General features: G+C 42.0%; 1 protein-coding gene across 3 annotated transcripts in view; it reads right to left on the reverse strand.

Annotated features, from left to right (window-relative positions):
- Positions 1–17,779, reverse strand: part of SHPRH (SNF2 histone linker PHD RING helicase) — a 70,825-nt gene that overhangs the window by 35,111 nt on the left and 17,935 nt on the right. For 2 of the 3 annotated variants that reach the window (XM_084827749.1, XM_084827750.1), the window contains exons 8-14: positions 16,481–16,737; positions 15,043–15,726; positions 13,946–14,197; positions 11,027–11,105; positions 7,217–7,380; positions 6,872–7,128; positions 1,599–1,720 (exon numbers count right to left, since the gene is read on the reverse strand). In XM_084827749.1, coding sequence (XP_084683875.1) covers positions 1,599–1,720; positions 6,872–7,128; positions 7,217–7,380; positions 11,027–11,105; positions 13,946–14,197; positions 15,043–15,726; positions 16,481–16,737 — 1,815 coding nt within the window. The remainder of the gene's footprint in view (positions 1–1,598; positions 1,721–6,871; positions 7,129–7,216; positions 7,381–11,026; positions 11,106–13,945; positions 14,198–15,042; positions 15,727–16,480; positions 16,738–17,779) is intronic. The other variant, XM_084827751.1, reaches the window with a different exon arrangement.

Here is a 17,779-nt window from a genome sequence, read left to right on the forward strand (position 1 = left end):
ATGTAACTTTTTGTAACAAAATGTTGCAGCATATTATCACCTGCTAACTGGAGTACTCCTGTTCAGGGAGTTTCACCCAGCCAGCCAATCACGCTCTTCTCCAGGATAGTATAAGCTGCAACCAGCCGAATTCATTCTCCCCTCTTGGTTTTCACTATTTCTTTCCCATGGGACTCAACATCGCATGGCTTTTGACTGCCGCTAAATAGGCTCAGTCCTCATTAGACTGGGCGGAATCCAACGGGGTGTTTATGCACCCGCTAATTCTCTTGCGCCCCGCAGATTCTGTTGCACATATGGTGGGTTCTGCTGATTCCGCTGCGCAAGCAGGACCTAATGCTTGCATGACAGAGATTTAACGCCTCCCAGAGGAAGCCCTGAAATAAGCGGATAAATTCGTTTCTCAATTGGGACAGGTCAGCGGAGCTCCCTTATATGAGCTCCACCAACCTGCCCCATACCAGAAACAAGAGTTTTTGCTCATTTCCAGTTGCCCCAGAAGTGCTAAATCTTTGTTCTGCAAATGTTAGGAAGGGAGAGGGTTTGTTATCCTCAGGTGTACTTCTGCAAACCTCAGGGCTCCCCCCACCAAGCATGCCAATACATCCCATCTTGTTTCTTAGAGAGCCCACTTTGGGTCCATTTCTTCTGGCATGAGGGCACTGAGTTCACTGTTAGAGGGTGTGATGCATTACCTTTAAGACCACCTATGTTATGGGCTAAGCTCTGAATGTGCTCCCTTATTTCCTCTGCCCCTTGAATCCTCTTCTCAGATTAACCAAGTAATTTCTTCCCTATTTTGTGCCAACTGAAAAGAAAACATGCTTTCTGGGTTTTGTCCCAACTGCAATGACAACATACTTGCAGGTGGGAGGGGTGGTTATGAAAATGACAGTTGTTAGATTGTGTTTTTGTCCTATAAAATAGTTCTCCTTGATGGTCTCTCCTTGATAGTAAAACCGTTCTGCATAGAATGGATCACTTCTTCAGGTCAACCAAAGTCTTGGGCTTATTCTCCAAGTTTTATTACTTATATGCCGTAAAAATATAGATCCAGTTCTGTCTCAGGAATACAACGAATAGTGATGCTTAAAGGCTTTGAAAGGCATAAAATGACTCATGATGTAACAGACCCATACAGATATGGCGGGGACAGCGGCGGCTCAGGTAAGGTCCTGGCACGGCTGGGCCGGGGGCGCCAAAGCTCTGAAGCACACTGAGTGCTTTGGGGAACCCCTGACCCACTCCAGGTTGCTTCCTGCCCCCTCCGCTTCGCCTTGGAAGGGGCTCAAAGTGACCAAAGTAGCCCGCTTTGACTCGGGGTTCGGGCCTTGGGCCAAAGTGGTGCACAGCCCTACTTAAAACCAAGGCACTACCATCATAAACATTTACTGATATTCACACTAGGCCTCTGTATCTAGCCTGTTACTTTTGCCTGGGGGAATCTGTGGCAAAACAACCGCCCAGTTGGATTTAGTCTAATTTGGAACGTGCGCGTGCGCGCGCTCACACACACACACACACATGCACTTACTTCATCTCAAAAGTGGCTATCACGTTCACAAGAACTACAACACATTATTTTCAGCTTGTTTTACCTTTAATAATATGAATACCAGCTAAGCCGTTCAGAGCACAAACCAGTTGTCTATGGACTTCCTCACATTCTGTCCGACATTTTTTCTGCAGTGATGTTAGAAGCTCTTCCATTGTCATTGTGCTGGAACAGAGACCCAAAAACGAATGGTAGGCACGCAGTGTGCGACACAGATCCCAAATTCACCCTCTTCAAAAATGTACTTAATATGGCAACAAACTGAAAGGCCTAGGAACTGCTGTAATTTAAAAATGATGCTGTTCTACTGTTGTTATTTACCAACTATTTCCCAGTTACTACACAGAACAAAGTATGGATACAGTCCCTACCCAGACAAGAGGCCCTGATAAGAATTGCCCTGTATATAACAGTTATGAGGTATTTGCTTTGTGTGGCCTCTGTGAGGCAATAATGTATCTGAGTAGGCCTGAGGCCTCATTTTGTTACTGTCAATGGCCTGTTTAGTAGTTGCTGAGTGACAATCTGAAGAGGGAGAGAGAGACAGTAACTTTGAATATTGTTATATGGGACCTGGATCAGGTTAATTCAAGCCTGATTGGCTGGGAATTCTAGCTAGGTGGAAAAAAGATGGTTGGGAAATGACAGTTAATGTATGACAATTGAGAGAGCCTGTGGACAGAGGGAGAAGGTCTGCTGGTTGGTGTGGGGTGTTTTAAAAAGACTAGGAGAAAGCCGAGGAGAAAGTGAATAGCTAAGGCTTGAATATTAAGCTATTCTTTCCCTTGGGGATAACCATATGTGGCTGGTGAAGATCAGGAGTAAGGAGCAGGTGGGTGTGTTATGCCAAGAGGCTGCCAGAAGATCTTGCTAGCAGGCAGTAAAAGCCCAGATAAACTGTCCAAGCAGCCAGATATACAATGGGAGGAGCTTTGATGTCAAAGGAAGACTGTACCCAGAAGCTAGGACCTGGTTGTAAGGGTATTTGGCTGGGGTGGGGGTTAAGGGAATTTGGCCTGAGGTAAAGTAAGTCCTTAGAGCAGGGGTCCTCAACCTTTTTGGACCTGTAGGCGCATTTGGGAATTTGAGAAAGTGCTGTGGGCACCACTACAAAATGCCTAATCAGTGGATCGCTGCTTTGGCGTCTACCTGACATGTTTATGGATCTTAGGCTGCATCTTATTCTGCAAACTTTTTTGTTTGTGTGTTTTGGACACCACAATGTTGCTTTAATAAGGGATTGTTTAATTCAGCTAATTGCTGGTGGTGCAATACACGTAATGCGTCTTTTAAACATATTTTGGCAATGTCCTGTAGTTGCTTCTTTTCAGGAGGAGGTTATTCCACAGATACATTTTGTACTGGAACAGTCTTTAATATTCACTGATGTATGTACTCTTTTAAATTATTTATCTGCTTCATGGAAATTAATGCACGGTTAGTGTAAATGGATTCTCTGTGCCCTTCTGACGGCTACAGGACTGATATTACAACATTCATGGCAATGAATTTAGGACCTTACAATGCTATCAATATTTGAATGGGTGGCATATAGATACCACTTTCAAATGGATACTTATTTGGATATTTGGTCTGTTTTTGTTGAAGCCTATGTTTAATTGCTAGAAAGTTGTATGCACTTCATATAAATCCATGTATGTATAGTAAAAAAAAAAAAGTAATTAATTAATTAATACAATTTCAGGTGCCCACAGGCACCACATTGGAGACCCTTTCATGGGTGCCACTGGATGGGTGCCACAGCTGCTGTGTTGGGGGGCCCTGCCTTAGAGGCTTGTAACAGCAAGTGACTCTCAAGTCCTAAAGAATTGTCACTAAGTAGTCTTTTGAAAACCCTGAAGTAAACATTTGTAATCCCTTATGTACAAAATATCCCTTTAATAAATTACTCGTTTAATCGTTCATCTTGTCTGCAGTGTTAGTGCCCTTCTCATCCCTAAGACTCTTCCACCAAGATACTAGGAGGTTTTAAAGTATTCTAACAGAATTGGTAAAATCAGAAACGGGTCAGCTTGTGGAACACCGAGTTATAGTGGCAGAGAGTTTCTTATGCCCAGAAATATAAGCATTTACTTTAAACAAGAAACCCCATATGTGGGATTGGCTAGCAAAGGAGCACATTCCTTATAGGTGGTGGTAGTGCTGGGGAGAGGAAATCCCCCATGACCTGTAATCCACATTATTTGCAGAAGGTTGGAAGGGTGATGGGGGACTACATTGATTGACTTAAAGAAGAGGAAAGTGACATGACTAACAGGGGAACTTGTTATTCTAGCATAGTGCAGAATAGGACATGGCAGAAGAAATGAATGAAGGAGAGAAAGGAATCAAAGTTCACAATTCAGCTCCTGTACGAAAAGGAATTTGAGAAAGTCAAAATGTGGATTTTTTAAAAAGGCACGCTCTGCAGAAAACTGCATATTCAGTGGAGGATCCAGACAAAGGGCCTAATATAGTCCCAAGTCTAAGCTAAGAAAGTTTGAGCCAAGGCATTATCTGAACAGGGGACAACAGATAACTTATCAGCCTTTCACAACCTGGTACCTTCCAGATGTGTGGAATTACAACTGTGATCATTCCCAGCCAGCATGGCTAATGGCCACACTGGCTGGGAATTATGGAAGATGCAGTACAACACACCTAGAGGGCACAAGGTTGGGGAAGGGTGTCATATATTCTGCTCTGAGCGCCACAGAGGGCAGGATACAAAAGCAAAATATACTCGCTTGCTAACAAGGTCAAGGTGTGATAAAGATGACAGGCTCCCTGTTTGAATTCTCATGTTTGCATTATTCAGAACTTCTGGTACTTACTTTTTTGTTCGTGGATATAAATGTAAAAGGATACCCATGAGCTCTTTCATGTTCTCATTCTACAAATCGCCCATTGCTCTCAAAAGGAAAGAGCCTAGAATGAGATTTTTTTCCCCTGCAGTGCTTTTTATAGCAGCTACTTGTTTTGTTGCTGTGCTCTTCTACTGCAGTTGCTATGTTGCTGCCACCCATGAACATTACATTGAAGTCTATAGTCCATTTAAGACTTTGTCCTACCTACACATTTCGTGAATGTACAGCAACAATTTAATCAGTAAGATGGCAAAGATTAGTGGAAATGCTCCCTTCCCAATATAGGCTGGTATTCGAATATTTCTAGAACAAGGGTATGAATTGTTCACAAAACAGATTTCACACTGATATCTATGCTATTTCTTCTCCAGGAGCAGAGTGTAGAAACCAGTAATTTGTAGAGTTGAAAAGCAATAATCAATTAATCAGTACATTTATTTCTTTGTTGCAAATCAAAATGTGATTTTTTAATTGGATTTTAATTGGAGCTGGGTGCTATGAAAGATTCTTTGGCACTGTTGGCTTCATTGTAAACAGTCTTGAGTCAAGTAATTTATTTTAGATGATTTTCCAAATAGACTATGTGGGTTATTTAGTTGAGAATAAGTTATCAAAGCGCTACAGATAACCTCAAAACATCACTTCTAACGGAAATATGGTTCATTTTACTTAAACTACAAATAGTTTAAGGAGGCGTTTCTTTCCTCATGGCAAAAAGAAGATCCTGCTGTCCTTAAGAGCAGTGAATGGACTTTCATGACTGTCCCCATCTCCCCTCCTCCAGAAGGGTATCTTTATTTAACTCTTGATATTGCCATTGTCAAATTCTGCTATTCCATCAGGAAAACTGCATTAAAAAGTGGCAGACTCATGTCTTTAATGCAGGTCTGCCCCAGTCATGTGTAAAGCAGGGCCTGGGGATGTGATTTAAACACACAAAAGCAGTACATGGATGGGAGGAAAACTGAGCACTGCCCTGCACTTGCCCAACTGTCCAGGTCATTTTTCCTCATCCAGGCTCCAATATAGGAACCAAGCCAGGCTAGGAGAAAGGGCTGTGGATACCAAAGTGGCAGATTGGGAGAAAGGTTCATTATCTTCTGCCTGTGTACGCCTTTTGTGTTTTAAATTGCACTCCCACCACCTGATTTATACATGATTGGGGCATATCTGTGGCTAAAGTTCAGGTCTGCTGCCATCACACATAGCTTTGCTTTATGTTGCATCAAAGTGTAACATAAAAGAGATTGCTTTGCAGAAAACTGGGCAGCTCCACACACTTAGCACCAATTTCAAGATACAAGGTTCTGGCTTATGGCATCTGGGAAGTCCACAGAAATAGATCTGTGGTGGACTGGTACAGCCCCAACTCAGGGAGGAGAGACTGGGACTGTGATATCGAGAGGAAGCCACAGGATTGGGGAACCTCCTCTCAGATGAAACCTTTCTGAGTCTCCGTGACTCAGACTGATAACCCTAAAAATAAGTACGAGCTAGTAGCAACGATACCTAGGAGGTAAGTATACATTCTCTTGGGCAGCAATGCAAGGACCCAGATGCTGTATGTCTGAACTTTGTATCTTGAAATTGGTGCTACTGCTAGTACTACTGGCTGTATATTTGAGCAGGGTGGTGAACTCAAACACCACAAGACACCACCAATTTCCCTTTAGTTGATCTATGATGCTTAGAAAGAATGTGTGGAGCTGCCCAACTACAATAGGCTAAATCTATTTGCATAATTTAGGCCAGACTTTCCCAATCCAATACCCTCCAGATGTGTTGGACTATGACTCCCATCATTCCCAGATGGCTGTGGGTAATGGGAGTTGTAGGCCAATACATCTGGAAGGTACCAAGTTGGGAAAGGCTAGTTGAGTCTCTTTTTATTTCTTTACTCAAATTGTTATCTCAGAATATTATTTAATCTGTTAAAGGCAAGATTAAAATGAAAATACATTATTTTTCAATAGTTTTAGGGTGGCACAGAGCCTGAGCAGATTTCCACACGTGCTTCTTTAGATGCAAGCCATACTGACTAAAAACACGGACTGGTATCTTAGTTTTGTATTTTATCAGAAATGTGAACTCCAAGAATCATTAATGTTCAATCAGGTGGAGTATTAAGACCACTGTGGGCTGTATCACCTGTTGCCCTGCATGTAGAATATAAACACATTTTATATGAATATCAGAGCTTACAGGTGCTTTTGAGCACCATCATGTAAACACAGCTTCAAGAGAAAAGCTCTCCATAAGTACTATATTTCTTCTAGAGTCAATGCTTACAATATCAGGTCCAAAATACTAAAGAATTACTTAAAGATTTCTCTTTCACAGACTGAACTGGGTGAATTTTACTCAAATTGATTTTAGAGTATATACTGAAAGACCAGATACACAATACTAATATGAGAGGTCTTCCAGTTTAAGAAGAAATGAAATTAACCTTTTCTGCAGAGGCAAGAATTCCCCACGAACAGCTTGCGGGTGGCAGCAGGCCTGTCGCAGGCGCAACAAAGGGTACAGAATAGAAGCAACTGTCCTCCTATCCAAGCTGCTAAGCTTGAGGGACCAATCAGAAATCTTCCTGAGCTTTGCCAGAGCATCCTGGCAGCACACCTCATGCTGGCGATGATAAAAGTGTCTCTCCACAGGAGAAAAATGAAGCCAGTGTATCTCTTCTGTTTGAGGAGGGATCTGAATCTAACAATAAATGAAACAATAAATGAGTAACTAAAGTTTTAAGTAAGAATGTTAGCCATGAAGAGGGTCTTAGAACTTAAGTGTTTACTTGATCAATCACGTCCTTCTTTGCTGACCTCCACATTATCTTGGCTATGAAGTTGTAGAGAGGCTGTGTGTTTTTCCTGCAGTACGGTCGATACAGAAGCTGATCCCACCAATATTTGACCCAGTAAGGATCAGCTCCGAGGAAAAGTACTAATCCATACAAATCTGTGACAGAGGAAACACAGGTTTTACTGCAAGCAGGTTTCCATATCATGGAAAAAAATATTTTAAATAAAAGCAGTGATATTCCAAAATCCAATCTACTTTAGTTCATCATTCTGACAAGCCAAATTGCTTCAAGCTTGCTTTCTTTTCGGGATGAAGGGGAGATGCAACTTGGATTTTGTATACAGAGCCAGTTCTTTGTGAAAGGTTAAAATGAATGGCACATGACCTTGTAAGTATCACACAGTCCATCAGAAATTCATTTAGCAATGACATCTTTTTCAAAATCTGGGGCACTGAACACAAATGTAAACTTAAAATACTATGGCTTGGATTCCAAGTTAAGTTAAACTTAAGGCAGTTCACAAAAGGAAAGTTTCCCGTGTCTCCCCAAAAGCCTCCCCAAAGGCTTAGGGGGCCTCCTGAACAATCTGAGATGGTGCTGAGGGAGTTGCTTTGGGAGGAGGGAATTGCCCAAACTAAGGTGAGGCTCTGTCTGATTTGGGGTGATACCCCTTCTTCAGCAGCTCCCCATGACCCATCACATTGTTCAAGAGGGTCTCCTGATCATCTGGAGATGTTTGGGGAGGGGGAGGGCACAGAAGCCTTTTCTTCTAAAAACTCCCTTAAGGCTGCAATCCTATACTCAGTTATCCTGGAGTAAGCTGCACTGAATTCAATGGGACTAAGTAGATATGTATAGGATTGCACTGTATATTAAGATATCTTAGGATCTAAGGCTATGCTTTCATGGTACCAGGAATGTAAGTAATAACTGATTATCACACACACAGTATATGGAAAAATAATGTCCATGGATATACAGTATTAGCCCTGAACTCAATTTCTTTTTCTCATGTGCATGCACTATATGACATTAGCCATGCCTTTATTCTTCATGAAGTTGCAGGAAAGAATCCAAAGATCTAGAGGACCTCGATTTCATGGCCATTCTTACTATCCTCCTTAATGAGGAGGACTGTTCAAAGACATTTATTTAATAATTTCACTTTTAGCAATAGAATTGGGATTCAGTCTGTGGCAGGGAGGATGATCTGTTTCTTCTGTATTAGTTCTGGACTGAAGAATTTGTCTTATTCAGAAATGACAGTGGAAGTATACAGAGAAAAATGACATTTATATTCTACATGTATGTATTTTTTTCTTAAGTCAACAAATGAGCAACAGGTATAACAAAAGGAAATGGTGAAAGAAGGACCTTCACATCTGCAAGAGAAGAGAGGGTGTTTTCAAGCTAGAATCTCTTAAAAAGCATACTGATCAAGGCAGGGAGCACTTTAACTGAGATGACACTTGAAAAAGACACATAAGATATGTATACTTTGAAATCCACATGCTACTTTCAGTTTTGAACAATAAGAGGAATTAGTGGAAAATGAGTTGAAGACTGAAGGCAATCACTGTCAGGATCCTAAGAGCCACAGGCTTAGTTTCATGTGCCCCATGTGTTTGACAGTAGATCATGACAGTGTGCCCATGTTAAACTTTTTTTTGAAATGACATGGCAGGGACCTTCTAAAGCAGTTTGCTATACAACATGGTGGTCTGCTGTTCAAAGAAAAAAAGTCAAAACTTTCTATGGGGTATTCTAAGCCCTTGGACACATCTAAAATAGCCCTTTAGGTCCTAGCCAATATCTAAAATGTTGCGTAACCTTCTGCATAGGAAGGCTTTGAGAGATACACATCCTTCCAGCCCTAACATAAATGGAATAAACTGAAATGTAATGCAAGACAAAGATGCTCACGGTTTATAAGACTGGATCAGGGAACGGGAGTTCAACCCATTTTAGATGGGGTAGTACACGCTTGAAGAATCAGTCTCATAGTTCAGGAGTACTCCTGGACTTGGCGCTAAGCCTTGATGCACAGGTTACAGCTATTGTCACGAGTGTGTTTGCATAGCTTCGGCTGGGGCACCAACTGTGTCCTTTCCTTGGGATTTGGCCATGGTGACACATGCCCTAGTTGGTTTTTATCTGGACTATTCCAGTGAGCTCTATGAGGCTGCCTTTGAAAAGTGTTCAGAAACTGCATCTGGCCCAGAATACTGTGGCTCTATTACTAACTGGAGTTAGGGATGTATGAAAGTCACTTACCTTTTCGCGGATTGATTCGCAGTGGGGTGGGAGGCGCTCCGTCCCTTCCCCCGGAATCCTCGACGGGGGGGGGAGGTGATCCGGTCCTCCCTCCCTGAATCCTGCCCGGCCGGCTCCGCTCCGCGGCGGCTGCGTGGAACAGCCGGCCAGGGTTGTCCGCAGCCAGAGTTCCGGCCGCGGACTGGCTGGTGCAGACGCAAATGGCGGCCGCCGTCATGGCCACCATTTGCGTACAGACAGGCTGCCGTGATAGGCTACGTCATTATTTACGTAGCCTATCACGGAAGGCAAAAAAACAAACAAAAAGCAGTGTACGCAAATGGCGGCGGCTACGGCGGCCACCATTTGCGTTCCCTATTTTTCGCTGTTTTAGCCTACGTAAATATTTATGCCCACTACTCTATTTGTGTTCCCCTTTTTTTCGCCGTAAAAGCCTACATAAATATTTACGCAGGCTAAAACGGCGAAAAATAGGGAACACAAATGGCGGCCGCCATTTACATTTACTTACATAGCCTATCACGGCAAACAGCAGACGTTAATGGCGGCTGCAGCAGCTGGTCGAAAGACCAGCCACCACCGCTGTCCGGAACATCCGCCCCAGGTAAGCTTCGTCCCAGGGGGAATCCGCGGGGGGGGGGGGGGGGGCGGCAGGCAGTTCCGCCAGGGATTTCGGGGGCCCGAATGCATTCGGCCTCACTGAAACCCGTGGAGGAATTCTCCGCCATCCCTAACTGGAGTTGCCTATAGGGAGCATGGATAAGTGCATTGGTTTCCAGTCCATTTCTGAGTGCAATTCACAGTGCTGGTTTTGACTTTTAAAGCCCTGAACAGCTTAGGACCAGGATACCTGAAGAACCATCTGGTCAAAAATGAGCCTGCCCAGGCATTAAGATCTGCAGGTGAGGGTTTCTTCTGTGTCCCAGTGTTGGAGGTGCATTTGCTGAGAGCATGAGAAGGCCTTTTTAGTGATCAGAACCAGACTGGAATTTCTTCCTTCATGAGGTTCATCTCACCCGCTCTTAGATGGGATTTCAACAGGGGATAGGGGAGGGAGACATCAGTGTGCTGATTTTAATTTGATGTTTTCTGCTGCTAGTATAAATAGTTAGTCCTGCCTTCGTTTTTAGTGTTTATTTCTTTGGTGTGTTTTATGGTGTATTGTTAATGAATTTTTGTTTGTTTAGTAGTAAGCCTCTGAATACCAGTTCCTCAGGAACATGAGTAGGAGGCTGTTACTGTGCTCAAGTCCTACTTGCAGGCTTCCCATACACATCTGGTGGGAACAGAATGCTGGACTAGTCTTTGATCTGATTCAGTAGAACTCTTCTTATGTCTTTATTGTGATGAATTTTCTTTATATTGTTAGCCACCTTGAGCAGTATTCTGCTAGATAGGTAGGAACAAACCTACTGCTTATGTAAACAGTATAAAATGAAGCTTGCACTACGATAAGCTTGACGTTATATTCCTCAAGACTACTATACATTTGTTGACACAAGAGAAAAGTTGAGCTATATCATTCACCTTCTAATCCTCGCTGCACTGGTGTACCACTGACACACCACCGATTGATTCCACTCAAACGGAGAGCCATTTCTGCAGCCTAATCAAAGAGGACAGAAAATATAATGAAAGATCAAGGCAACTAGGAACAACTTCATGGTAAGTCCAAGAACTTGGCAGTAGACAGAGCTGCAATAGTAATGTTTACACACCACCATTTTAATGCTTTCCAAATATACTTCCTACATGAAAACCATTTTGAGTTGAGCACCAAGGATGAATACCAAAGCAATCAGCGAAGAATAACATTTCGGAGTCAGCAGAAGGTAGATCAGGATCTACTTATTATTTGCAGTAGATCACACTAAAAGTTCCTGTCTCCCAATTGTTTAACAACAACATCAACACCAGCTACCGAAAAGCCTTCCCCTACTATGGACACAATCCTATGCATGTTTAGATGGAAAAAGTCCTAAAACTTCCAGCATTCCATGGCAAACATGGCTGGCTGGGGAATGCTGGGAATTGTAGAACTTTTTTTTCTGTCTAAACACACATAGGATTGAGCCTTAAATTAGGCTGTTGAAAAAGAATGCTTGGGGGAAACGTAGGAGTGAATTTTTGTGTGAAAGGAGTTAAGAGCTTGGTTCTGGTACTAACCATAATTCTTGGCATGAGCATGTGCTCAGAGGGACCCTGTTCCTTCATGCTTGCCATAGGTTTACCTACTTATATCAACTATTTTGCACCAGGCTCTGGTTCATGGATCTCAGGGTTACAGTAAAAACAAAGTAAATCCCATGAGCCTGAGGTTTGTCTACCCAAAGAGACTAGAAAGGCTCCCCACCTATTTCAGAAAGCCCAGCCAGTAGAAAATGCTCCAGTGAAACTTTTTCATTAGAACATCCCTACAGGTTGCATGGTCCATACTGCTACATGTCAGCTATGTGAACAGGGAAAGTGGGGAGATACCCTGAAGACCCTGGGCAATAGAAATTGAAGTACTGAAATAGTACTGCATTCTCCCCAAATAGAGCCCTTTCCCTATTCCGCTTCCTACCCTTCATTTTACCTGCATCTTCCCACACTCTGTCTTGTCAACAGTGCAAAGCCCCTTACACATCTACAGATCTAGCACATGAAATGTTTTCCACAGCTTCCATATTTCCTTGGTTCCTCTTTTCTTTGAAACCCCAACACTTCCACACATTGGGACTGTTCAGACAACATGCTAACTCACACTCAGTGGTTGTTGGTTGGTTGTTGAATCGTGGGATAGTGTGTTGTCTGAATGTCTGCAGGGTGGCTTGTTAACTATGCAGTATGGTTTATTTTCTTGAACAAGCCACCTTGAGGACTCATGGTTTGTTGCTGGGTTGTTCGGGGTGGTTAACAAGCTACACTGCATAAATGCATGGTTCAACAAACAAACCACTGTTCAACAACAACCCACAGTCAACCACTGAGTATGGGTTACTGGGTTGTTTGAACAGCCCCATAGACTGGGTTCACACAACACGGCAACCCACCAGTGCTGCCTCCAGCCTCCCTCACCAGTGACTGCCCCTCCGCTGATGCCCAAACGACACTTTGGTGGGACCATCACTTCTTCACCACCTTTAAAAAAAGGTTTTGGTGCTTTGGGAATATGCAAATGTGTTCATAATTTTAAAAAAAAAATTCCCCCATCGTCCTTTTGCAAGCGCGCAAGACTGCATGTTTGCCTGTCTGATATGTGTAGTCTTGGCTTGTCAATGTCCTTTTATGTTGCAGCTGTCAAAGGGAGCAGGGAAGTGGAGTAGGCAATGTGCACACAGTTGACAAGGACCAGGGAGGGGAGGATAATACTAAGGGAGAGGAGGAACCCATTTGTACTGTCAAGAAGCAAGGAAAGGGGGAAAAATTGAGAGAGCAGTAAGTGCACCAAAGAGGGACACTTACACACACAACAGTATCTCTTGGCAATGTAATCCTCTTGCTTTTAAGTGTTGAACTGACACCTGTCAGTGTCCTCCTCCCATTCAACACTTCCCCGAGTCCCCAGCAAGTCCAGAAAGGGGAGATATTGGTTCCCTGCCCCTTTGGTGTGAACCCACCCATTATTCCCTCAGGTCCCTACTTCCCAGACCAGTGGAACTGAGCCTCCCTTATTTCAACTGGCCTACTTGCCTCTGGGCTACCTCTTCTAATAATTAAATAAAATAATTATATAAAATAATTGCAATATTTTCTGGATGCTTTTTTTGCTCTGATGTCTATCTACCTGCACACATGGCATACAGCTCCTCTTGTTGTAAAACAAATTCCAGCCAAACTGACCTTTCAGCTATCTGAATTGAGTGAGGATCTATGGGGACATACACCAGATGTAACACACACAAAGTATCAGATTTTAAATAAACAAATCATAAAAGCATGTGGTACGATCTGCTGACAATTGTTTTCATGATTGTTAAATATTTGGTAGCCAATACTGATAGTACACTCTCTCTACAACCCATTGGAATGTCCCTAAACACATTTTTTTAAGTCAGTGTAGACAATTGTACAATTATTTGACTCTAGGGCAGACCCTGTGCCTCTTCAGATAGGCATTAAAACAGAAGAGCATCTTGGGTTAAACCATGAAGTGGTGTAAAAGACATGATGACCTAGTTCTTTAAACTGTCAGAATACATTATGTTAAGTGACTATTGTGAAAAGAACTGTGCTTCATAGCCAGGCAAACCTCCAGCAGCAAAAACTTTTAGTAGCAAACACCTCCAAGGAAAAAAAGATCATTACTCATTTCTGAAGGATGAACTACAAGGGCAAATTTACATCCCAGCCTGTTAAAGGGTATATATATATATATATATATATATATGTTCCTCCCATCCATTTTTTATGTTCAATATCTTTCACATTCAACAGAGGCATACTCAAGAGACATTCTCTTACCTTTGCAGTGGTGCATTCTACCATTTGTGCTTCATCCAGGCAAATTCTCCACCACTCCACAGCTACCAAAGGGCTTGGGATGGCCATATAACGCTTCTGGTTCCTGAAACGGCGTCCATCTTCACTATTGCTGTGAGGAATGTCCACATAGTTCAGCTCACTACGAAGGACATCATATGTGGTGATCACTACCTCCTGCTCTGCCAAGATGTGAGGCTGCAAGAAGCCATGTTTCTTCACTCCTTGATAAACCTGCATTGATTTGTGCACAAAGCACGTGAGAGCAAACACTGACAATTAAGAGACTTCCCAGGAATGAAAAGAAATATCCCAAGGAGAAGTTGAGCACTAAGTGACAGCTTTGCAGTTTAGCTTCCTGGAGTTTAAAAATGTAGTTTTTCTACAGCTGATGTTCTTGATGTTCATGACAGAAAGGTGTACTATATCAACAACTTTAGGAAAAAAGATTTACAAGGAAAAGTTTGAGGATATAACCTAGATATATTATTCTTAATGTAACATGTAACTAAGATAAAAAAGATACGAACAGAACTGACTCATGAAAGAAAAAGATCTTACAACTTTCCAAAAGTCCTAAAAAATAAAATCACATAACACTGTTTAACTCCCTTAAAAATATAAACATATATTAACAAAGTTATTGGTTAATGGCTGGCTAGTATAGGACATCTGCACTGGTCCACTGTGGTTGCTGAGACTTACTAGTGAATCTGAGAAATTGAGTCACATTTTAATTTTGAAATTTTATATCCATATCAGGGTAAATATCACCCTTTTCCTGTAAATTATGCTTATGAGGATAAAATGTGTGGTTTACTGATAAATGCTAAAATGTTCTGAGATTTCTCACTGGCCTTTCTCTTAAGGATTACTATCAATATAAAAATGTACCAAACTGTGGACATTTATTACTCCTTATATAAGGTGGTATCCATGAAAAAATATCCTCTCACTCTACTCTACTTAATAACTACAGGTGCTGTTCGTCATTCAGGGACCCATCACACTGTTTGAACAGCAAGTTCCATAATACACTCCTCCTGTACTAGTTTCTATGAAGCCACACCTGTTCTTACCAACACTCGAAGGGAAGATGATCTCACATGCCTGTTAATCTCATCAACCCACTGGTGGCAGATAGAACTGGGAGAGATAATCAGAGTTGCTCCTGTGGGAACCGGTTTCATTGCTACAAGGCAATGGGGACAGTAAAAGGGCTTGATCTTAAGATTTTCTTCTTTATAATTCACACACTCAGCATGTTGCCACAGATGGCAGTTCAGGCACTGCACACGTGCCTTATAGTCAACCAAGCCAAGCTCACCACAGATGCATTCAAAACGGTAATCAGAAGTGTTGAATGGAAAAATGGAACCAGGATGTTGTCTAAAAATACTAGCATGTTCTTGGGAGACTGGGGAACGACCTTCTAAGACATCCTGCTGTTCTTCAGCTTCATCCGTATTTTTAGGAACATCAGCACTAGAATGTGTTTCATCTTTGGAAATGAGCACATTGCCTTTCAAGTCAGCAGGTCTGTGCTGAGGATCTTCTTCAGTTTTCCAACTCTTATGATCCCATTTTGATTCTCTATTGTCTTGGCTTGCTGTACAGTAGTCATGCTCTTCTGCTGTGATGTCTACTGCCAGAGGTAACTTAAGAACATTTGCAGAACACGTGCCCTTATCTCCCAATTCTTTGGTTTCATTCTTATGATCCGGCAAAGTTTTCTTCTGAACCCTATCTGAAGTTCTTATTTTCTATAAAAAATAAAAGAAACTGAACTTGCTTTTGCTTTTTCTCCTTCATAAATAAACAATCCACACTAAATTGTCAACCCTAACCCCTAACTCGAGAAGATCATGAAGTAAGGGGAGCTGAAAAAGTCTCAGTGCTCATGTTGTATTCCATACATGAACATCTGGAACCCAACCTTCATAAAGTTTAGAGTGTGGGCAGGGGATGGCACTGGATTGAAATATACACCTTTAAAATACTGAGGACACCTTGAAACTCTCTTAAAAAGGGGGTTGTAAAATGAAGATGCCGAAGTACTTTCTTTCCTTCAAGTATTCCACTATAAATTGTCAGTGTTGTTCTTCTCCAATTCAGCACCAGTCTATCACTGAAAAATATTTTACTCCCAATTACAGTGATCTATTAAACAGTGTATCAGCATTACACCTAAGAAATCCATTTCCCATTATAATTGTATTTATTATGTGCAATTATTTCAACCCATTTCAGGGCTCAGATATGGTTACAAAGATTTATCTTACTGAAAACTTTGGTAGTATGGCCATGAAAGGTGGTGGAAAACACCCAATGGAAAATCCAGATAGGATTTCCAAAGCAGCTGTTCCCACATGAATTCTATCAACCCTTGTTCAATAGACCTAGCTTTTCAGTCCTCTTCAACGGCTCTTCTCCAAATCATTCCCAATACAGGTGATAGCACAGTAACTAAACCTAAACTACTCCCTACATGAAAAAACCATCCATCTCTCATCTTACCTGTTTCTTGGATCTATTACAAAACTTTTGTTCCTTGTAGTTTCTGCCCAGCTTGAAAGAACCAGCAAGACCATGGCCTTTGACTTGTTCCACTACCTTCTCTGTAATTAATTTTTCCAAAGTCCTTTTAAGAATCCGACGGTTTCTCTGTATGTCATACTTGTATATGGCATGGACGTACTTAAAAATTGCTATTATAGATGCTCCCTTCTTTACATTCATTTCTTTTATAGCTGCTAAAAGCATCACTCGCAAGCCTGTATGAAGGAATGAACAGCTTCAATTAAAAAAAAGTTGCAAAATACTTAAGATTTCACTGTGACACTTATGCACCACTGGCTTTTCTTTGTAAGTGATATTTTATTAAGTTCCATTTATAAATCAATTCTACAAAACAATTTAAACTAGTAACATAAGAGAATGGTAGTAACCTATTGCAATATCTCAGATTATTCAGAAATATGCTTAATCATAATCTTTAATTACCAGATCTGTATGCAACTAATTTAGGGCCTGATGTGAAAAGCATCTATCATATACTAGCAAACAGACCCAGCAAACAGACCCAGCTTTGCATGGGTTGGAAAGATCCCTTAGTTTGATACAACAAAGCCTTACACACACCTATCAGAGTTGGCGACATCATGCTTGCCCCATCTGAGTGAAACCATGCCCACTGGCACACCTAGGAAAGGCCTGTGCTATGGTGCACCCCAATAGCCCCCCTGAGGGAAGAGTCTGTGCATTCCATTTCCGTGGGTGGGGGCTTCCCCACAGCAGGGGCAATATGTGACGAATATATTGATAACTATGCAGTCTGAATTGTACAGAAAAAAGTCCTGCAATTTCCAGCATTCCCCAGCCAGCAGCAGAAAAGAAAAGAAGTTTTATAACCATCTTCAAATGGAATGACTCAAATCAAGAAAGAAACTGAGGGAAGAGGATGAAACATGGCAGGAGGCAGAATAGAATAATGGATGGAGTTAGTGTCTGTTGGGAAAGTCAGTTAGTGAGTAGGAGCTGAGGCAGTTGTTTGGATAGGAGAGAGAGAATTAGTTGAGTCAGAAGTGGGAGCTGACAGGGATAACAGTTAGTGAGATCAAAAGAGTTAGGCTAGGCTATTAGAACCATTAGTTATTATTTGTTATCACATGACTACTTGCTCTGGATGTAGTTTCATACAGCAAAGGCTTCAAAATTATGCAGCTGCCAGAGCTGGACACATTATGCCTACTCTGGCCCCTAGGCACAATCCCTGCCATGATGACCCCCATAGCCTCTTGAGGGAGGGGTCTGTCC

Source organism: Heloderma suspectum, chromosome 1, assembly GCF_057233095.1.
Source record: "Heloderma suspectum isolate Gila_16-S chromosome 1, 16-S_ref, whole genome shotgun sequence".
NCBI classification, from domain to species: Eukaryota; Metazoa; Chordata; class Lepidosauria; order Squamata; family Helodermatidae; genus Heloderma; species Heloderma suspectum.